General features: G+C 36.9%; 1 protein-coding gene across 1 annotated transcript in view; it reads left to right on the top strand.

The window, feature by feature from the left end:
• Nucleotides 1-8,439, top strand: part of aacs (acetoacetyl-CoA synthetase) — a 48,223-nt gene that overhangs the window by 19,587 nt on the left and 20,197 nt on the right. Inside the window, exon 11 of the mRNA XM_007557867.2 lies at nucleotides 7,171-7,235. Within this exon, the coding sequence (XP_007557929.1) occupies nucleotides 7,171-7,235 (65 nt within the window). The remainder of the gene's footprint in view (nucleotides 1-7,170; nucleotides 7,236-8,439) is intronic.

The following is an 8,439-nucleotide window of genomic DNA, read 5'->3' as shown; positions in this document are numbered from 1 at the left end:
CTCTAGTGCAGAATCTTTTCCTCTTTTGCTACTCTAGTCTTAAAGAGTGATACAATAACAAGCACATATTAGCCTTTTAGTTAGTAAATCTTCTCAGAAAGCTAACCTGCAGTCTGTTGCTTAACAGAGAGGCAAATCACAGTTTTCAACTCTACTTTAAAAAAGTTGAGTTGAAAAAATGCTCTGCTCACTCTGCTTTCACACCGCGACTGTTCATGCTCTTCACAACTGAAAAATAGTCAAATTTGTGTCTTGTTAAAAGATCTTTATTCAGACAGCTGAGCATCACTGCACAGCAACAGGTGTGGGAGAGCGGAGCTACAGCTGCAGATAACCCCAGTCATCTGCGCTCTTCCTACTCTGTCATTAAAGAGTCCTAAAGCTGTTGGAACAGCTTTAGCAGTTTACAACACCCAGGCTACACCATAATAATCAAGTCATGTCTATGCTTCAGTTAAATGAGCTCAGCTTTATGTATTATGGATTTGATCCACTTTTAAAATAGATGTGGCTGTAAGTTTGGTTGCCAAAGCTTCTGCTGATCAGTAAAAAAAACATTTGTAATAACTGCAGTTTCTTTACAACCCCTCTTTCTTTCCATCCCTAAAGAAATATTCTCACACACCACCTTCCTTAATAAAACACACACAATATTTACAACAGATCTTGTCTTGGCTAAATGTCCTTTTGCGGTTCCCGTTCCCACTTTCAATACCATAAACACTACTTTATAAACCCTATTGATCAATCTGTAAGGGCAAAAGTATTAAAGTGTGTAGATGTGTGAGCTGGATGAAATGAGCTGTGATGGGTTTAATTTCTATAAAACAAATAATATGAACATATTTTTTCCTTCACTATGGGTTTTTAAGATTGTGTGCTTTGTCAGAGTAAATTCTAAGCATTTCCAATTAAAACTTTAGAAAGGTTTATGTACGTCGTAAAGGAGCTGGATGATTGCTGCCAAACTACAATGTGCCAGTACTTTTAGCAGTCGCGTTCTTAATTGTCTTTGTGAAATGAAGCCCCTGAGCAGTTTTTAAGATAACTTCTTGTTTTTTTTTTTATTTAGTGAAATTGTCAGCCTGATTATGTTGTATCCTGTTCCTTCAAGCTGCTTAGGGACACGGTTATCTAACTGCCTACATATACCGCCTCGCAGAATTGTTCAAACCGCTATAACTTTTTCTCATTTTATCACATTACTACCGTAAACTTCAATGTATTTTATTACAGTTTTATGTCGAACTCCAACACAAATCAGTACGTAATTACAAAGTGACAATTTGTGTTTTCTTCTTGTCTCAAGCTTATTCAGATTGGACTGGTAACATTCATAAACATCGTTTTCTTCTTGCAGATTCTCATTTTAATTTAGGTCTGGACTTTGACTGGGTCATTCCATAACATGAAGATGCTTTTGGTTAAGTCCTTCTGTTTTGCTCTGGTGGTATGTCTTGGTTGTGTGTGTAATGTTCCAGTTGCAAATGAAAGCTTGGATTCAATATTTGGTAGGTCATATATTTCAGCTGTGGTGCATTTTGGTAATAAATATGGCCTGTTTGACGGATTCCGGATGCTCTTTATGCCGACAGCTGATGTTGCTTTTGAGTGGCTGAGATGCCAAATATCAGAGAGTGAAGTGGAAAATTGTGATAATAATAAGAAAGAAAAATAATCAGAAAATCATAATTGGTATCAACATTGCAATTTTCAGCAAAAGCAAACTTAGATACTCCAATCCCACCCATCACCATGTTTAACTATGAGAATGATTCGTTAAAGATAATGTGAGGGTTAATATACCATTCACTCGTATTTTCTAACAAGTAGCAGGCCATAATGGACGAGCTGTATTTATTCTAAGACTGAATCACGTACAGGTGGACTCACTTTAGTAATTTAGTTACAGCTGAAGGTGTTCAGTTTACGGGTTTTGGGGCTTTAAAGAAGGGGTTTTATTTTTTCCCTTCCACTTTACAATTGTGCACCACTTTATGTGTGTCTATCATTTAAAATCTCGATAACATACAATGACATTTGGTTGGAATGTGACGAATTGATTTTTTTTTGGTGCAATTTAAAAACCAATAAAATAGCCTAATTGTTGATGAATTTTTCCATTTATTCTACAATAAAAATAAAAAAATTAAAAAAAACAGCTCCTTCGACTAATGAAAAACCAAAGATTCAATACTTAAGAACAAAGTTGTTTAGAGATAGTAATAATTGAAAAAATAATCTATATTATTAAGTCCACAAGGACCTTAACTCCTTTCTGCACTTGGTTTGTCCTTCAGCAAATATATCAGTTCAGAATTTTGTCATTTTAGTCCATGACTGTGACTGTGCATTACTGTCCACACTCTGCCAGGCAGACGTTACAAAAAAGTACCACGGTCAGCAAAAGTGAGACTTAAACGCAGTGATACCTGTGTGAAACATCTTTACAGATGACACACTGCCTTCAGCAAGGAGGGGAATAATAGAAAGGACATTTTGACACCCTGGAAGTTTCAAAACTGCAAAGAAACGCTCCTCCTGCAAAAATCTTTGACAGGAACTATTAGTAGATTCCAAAGTTACTGATGTCTGTTTAAATGTTACTATTGAGTTGAGCATTTATCATATGATGTCATTCTTTTTTTTTTATGGGGAAACTTGAATGAACAGGATTGGGATATACTAAGCAAAAGTGCCCATACAGAAGTACTTAATAAAAAACAACTCGTATGACAGAAAGATGGATAATACCTTAAATTGTGAGAAACCTGAACCAATTAGGTGCTGATATTGCTACCTTAGACATATTCTTTAGAACCTGAAGGCAGTGGGGGGAAAATAAAACCCTCTGGGAAGACTGCCATAAATTTTTACAGTTTTTCTTTCTGAACTGACGTTGGACTTTTTAATTGGAGCTGAAACTGTCAGAGATCTGGAAAATGTAAAACCTACTGTTAGGTTTTGCCTCTCACCTTGAATTTTGTTAGTCATTTGTGCGATGCTAATAATTTAATTGCTCCCGTGCCTCAGTTTTTTTGAGCTATTGACCTTTTAAAATATTTTTTGAAGTAAAACCTGATAATGATTCATGCAGTATTGTGTCAGAATGTTAAAAAAATAGTCATAGTGAAAGGCTGATATTTTTGATCACTGCATGAAATGAAGCTCTAAAGAGGCTAACCAAGGAACGCCACAAAGTTCAGGTTAATCAAGTTCTGTCATCTACAAATAAATTCCTGAAAATCTCCAGTTTTTTTCTCATACATTTATTTATTTTTTTTACAAACATCTGGTTGAAGTAATTTTACTTTTTACATTGAGAAACCAAATTAAGTTATTATTTTTTCCACCTGCCAAAACTACAAAATAACATCCACAGTTATTTGCAGCCATAAAAGATTTTAACGGTGATTTCTGTGTTGATTATTATCCTGCTGAAAGACTCAGTGACAATCCATAATTTCTTTACAAGAAGATTTGATCATGTTTTTATTTTGAATGTTTGAGACATTTGAAAGTGGTTATAATGTCATGCAGGCTCACGGCATCATGTCTCTTCAGCCCACCTGGAGTACTTGTCGGAAAAAAGCTCTTAGTTTCATTCAGTTAAAATCCCAGGAGACATTATAAAACAACCATAAGCCACCTTAAACATTTAATAATTTGTTATTGAGTATCTGTTACAACTTCAGTCTCACCAACTGTAAATAATTAGCATATTTACATGTTTCCATTTGTGCTAGTAGGACAGAAAAGTCCACTAGACCTCAGTACCACGTTGTGCTGCATTTTTCTAACGGTGAGCTTTGGAGATTTCCTTGTCATCCAGAAGATAAAAAAAAAAACATTACTTGAATGGCATGTTTTCTGTCTTTCACATTTTTAGGAATACTACAATGAAAAAGTATTTTTAAGGGTGTTTTACACACCTCTTCCTGGGATGCCAGTAATTTTGAAGGGCACTCCATGCTCTGACAGAGACTGCAATCTCTCGATACAGTGTGAAGCACAGAACATCTGAATGCACTGACGACTTCCCATGAGCAAGGTGTACATAGGAAAGATTTTAGTGAAACTATCCCGCCGGACCAAAGTGGAAACAGAATTGAATGTATTCCTGCGTGTAGCAAAGAAAAGGTTACAGCATTTAATTTCTGACAGGTTCCGTGTGTGAGTGTGACTCCTGAAGCTCCTGTGTTCTCAGAGGATCTTCTTGTCTCTTCAATCTCTTGTCCATTTGTGTCAAATCCTGATGTGGCGGCAGATTATTTTTAACAAGCCTGAAACAACAGTTTATTCATTGTTCAGTTATTGACCGTGTAAAATGTCAATTGTTCTTCTTTTAGGACAAAGAATAAAGTTTAAGTTATTGTGTCATACCCACACTGGAAAGAAAAATGAAAACAAAAATGTATGCAATATCTAAATGAAATGTTTAATTTCTTAAAACAAAAATAGGACACTGTAATTGCTATAATTGGCCTATTTGCCACAAAATTAGTATTAGTTTGTGTTAAAATTACAAAAAGATCCACTTTTCCTGGCTTTCAGAAATGCTTGAATATTTGCTAATCTTTAAACTGTATTCCTTCAAGCAGCAGTTTTGCGTGGTTTCTTTTTGTCCGGGACACCTGTGAAGAGAGCAAAGGCTCTTATTTACACCCCAGTGACTTACTTGCCAGAGAACAAATGGAAAGGTAGTCTAGAATAGACGCAATGAAAAGTGGAGCTTCAGCTGCTGCATCACGACGTGGAGCGGGGACGCATAATGCAATAATTGCTCTGAGGTGTTTTTGTGTCTGATTGCTTTTGAGCATCTCTTATTGATTTAGCAGCTTCCAGTTACACGTCCCCCTTGAAACGCACACGTCGGGTCGTGCTGCCACACAACCCTCAGAGGCAAAGACTCACAGCTTCTCCTCCTCCCTCCATCTTAAACACCCAATTAGCAGCCGCACCTGGCCACCTGCCTCCAATCAGAGCGGCAGGGCTGTTTCCATGGCAGCAAGCAACGAACAAATCCAGATGCAGATAGGGGGTCAGGGATGATGGATAAAAGAGAGAGGGACTTTGTGTGCAGATGACAAACAGATTTGGGGGAGGAGTGTCATCTTTGGAGTCAGATGGCTGCAACCAAATGTGGAGATCAGGTATTAACTGTTCTAAAGGGATCATGCATTATTAATTGGGTTCATTTTATAAAGTTTAATCCGAAAATATGTACCAGTATGTGTATATTTGGGGTGTATGGTTAAATTTTGACCAGGATGTATAATTAATACTCAGTAAACTGAAGTTTGTTCACCCAGTTCTTATTTATACAACATAGATTCTCAATAGGTTTTAAAATCTCTCCACCCCAAAACTGGTCAAATGCATCAGTGAAAGCTGGTAATTGTTGGCCTTTGTCCTTTTGAATGTGTACAACTTCTGACCGGAAAGCACATTATGCTTTATTGAACTCGGATGTCTTAAAACTGTAATGAAGTGGAATTAATTCAGATAACCGCTTACAGCATACAGAAACCTAACCATGCAACTTACTGTTCTCTTGAAAGAAAAATAAAAAAAATAAAAAGGGTTAATAAATACTATGCAAATTTACCAACTTTCATGTATACAGTGTTTTAGAAAATTGGCAAAATGTCTCCAAATTCTCAGCTTTTGAGAACCTTACTGTAGATTTTCTGCCTTATTGCTTAAAATGCCATCCTGTGGCTGTAGTCAATAGAGAAACTCATCAGAATCAACATGACCAAGGAGTAAATGCATCAGACACGTGGCTTCATTCCACCCAGTACCACCCAATTCTTCTTGGGACCTTTACCACTTCACCCCATCTCACCCCCGCCCCGGTCATTCACCCCATCAGCCACATCTTTTAACCACAAATGGAACAAATAGCAGCTTTCATCACAAACTGATTCTTGGCCATTTGATCAATAAAGCACCAAAGGATTGTGTCTTCCACATACAGATAGATTTTAGGTTTGTTTTTCAGTGGAAGAATTGTCTATTACAATGATAAGAGGCAAGTTGATTGATTAAGACGTCAACAAAAATAACTTGAAAGGACGAGAATGCAGATATTCCCATTCACAGAGACATTAAAAGGCCCTTTTGTTTGGTTCCAAAATTAAAACCGCCTGCAATGAAAAGTGACGTTTCGCCCCTTCATGCCTTCCACACATGTTGTGCAACTGTTGTCAGCTGCCAGGGTGACTTCCACTCACCAAGAAGGAAACTTCTCAAATCATTCAATTTCACCATTGTTAAGTGCAAACATTTTGTCGATACTTTTCCTAGCGGAGCATCTAAAATTGAGACATTTTGTCCTCCTTGTCTGGCCAATACTCTGCAAGTCTTTTTGTGTTTGTTCAGGTGAAAGTCAATTCCCAGTCACCCTTTTCCTCATTTTTTATCGAGGCTTAACTGAGCACACGGGCTGTGTTTCTGCATCACCTTGCTTTACATTTACACAGTGACTCATTCTTCTCCACTGGGAGCTTCCAAGTACAACAGGCAACTGAGCAGCTCCATTGGAGCAGATGGGATTAAGGGCAAAGGCTGCTCAGTAACTTGTGCCCCTTTTAGGCTTTTATTTACATTCAGCTCAGATTCACTGAAGCAATAAATGGAGCAATACCACGGTTCTGGCTAAGCAGCAATGTCACAGTCACTCCAGCGGTCTGGCATCGCCTCCTTTTATTTTAAAAATGGTTCATTTATCAATTTCTTTACCATTAAGTAATTCTTAACCAAAATTTGTGCAAATTCTTAAATAGATTACATTTCTTTTACTCATGTTTTTTTTTTTTTTTTAAGTCTTTAATGGTGTTAATAGATAAGAGTTTTAAATTTTTTGGACATGTTATTGCATGGTCCATAACAGGAGAGTGTGCACTTTTTTTTCTTGCAGAAAGTTCAAGGAAAACATCTGGAATGTTCTTCATTTATCCAGCAATATGTGCTTCATAATTTAGAGTACAATACATGTATGTCGGAGGCTATAAATTGTGACTGAGATTCTTGGAACCTCTGATGCAAATCTATTCTTTTCCCAGAAAACTACCATTCTGTCCTTAGAATGACCTACTGAGGAATTGTTCATTTTTCTTCCTTTTGTTCCCAAAAATTCATATCTGTGTCCACTTTTCTCATTTCTAGCATCACCATCTTTGGCACTGGGGCTAAGTGGCTGTCGTTGGTGCAGGAGAAGAACCTCAAACCTTGTGAGTAACTCATCCACACCACACACACACACACACACACACACACACACACACACACACACACACACACACACATTAATTTTGAAGGGCAAACCCAAACATAGATATAACGATGAGCTTCTAAGAAAAACCCACTTGTGTACTCTTAGAGGATGAAATATGAATAATTATGAAAAAAAATTGACAACATTTTAGCGATGTTTATTTTTGGCGACCAAACCGGTTCCAGTGCCGTAGATACCAAGAGTGGCTTGGAAAAATATGAATTCCCTTTAACTTTTACGCATTTTGATTGTCATTAAATCTACTCACTCCAGTGTATTTTACTGGAATTTAATGTGACTAATGTGTTGTGCATTTGTATGCAACCCAATATGACGCCTTTAAATAAAATCCACCACAACAAATTGTTTTCAGAAGTCACCTAGTGGGTGTAGGGCATCTGGCAAACATGGCAAAAACAGTACTGTGGTCAGATCAGACTACAGTTTTACTACTTAGGTCATGGAAAGCTTTATGTGTAAACAGTGGACATCATCTTAATATCCATCCTGAAGTTTGATATTTGTGAAATATATGAGGAAATAAGAATGTTAGAAGATTATAAACTCACTGAATTGAATTTTGTTTTAATGGTGCAGTGTTGAAACTTGGGCTGCATTCACAGATTTTTAACTGAACGGAAAAACACAATTTCAAAATATTTGTCTGAACTTTAGCAGGGATTTTAATGTCGACGGTTGATATTTATAAATCCTCAATAAAACAGGGAAGTTCAACTCCTTTCATTTAAATGCCGTTCAGAGTTCAGAATGTGACCGACCTCCGTGGCTCTTTTTTTAATTTCTAGTCAGGATTATAAGCATTCAAAAATAGCAACTGTTGTTAAAAATAGTGTTTATAAATTAGACTTTTATTTGATCCATGAAACAGACTCTGTTATTTGTGTAGATAAACTGTCTCCTCGCACTTCAGACTAATGAAGAAAACTGAGACAAAACACAGGGAGCATCCAATCTTTCGAATGGAACCATTTAACGTAGCGTGGGCTACAGAACTGGTCTTGCACTTTAGTGTTAAAGTCCTGAAAGACATCATCTTTCTTTCCTTTTTTTTTTTTTGCCTTCCCCTTCCCAAGCCACTTGATCCAGCTGGCATTGTGTATGTGTGTGTATGCAAGTGTGTGTTTGGATTCTTATTAGTA

This window comes from Poecilia formosa, unplaced genomic scaffold (assembly GCF_000485575.1).
Source record: "Poecilia formosa unplaced genomic scaffold, Poecilia_formosa-5.1.2 Scaffold92, whole genome shotgun sequence".
NCBI classification, from domain to species: Eukaryota; Metazoa; Chordata; class Actinopteri; order Cyprinodontiformes; family Poeciliidae; genus Poecilia; species Poecilia formosa.
Note: the sequence above shows the minus strand (reverse complement) of the source record. Positions and strands in the feature narration are given on the sequence as shown.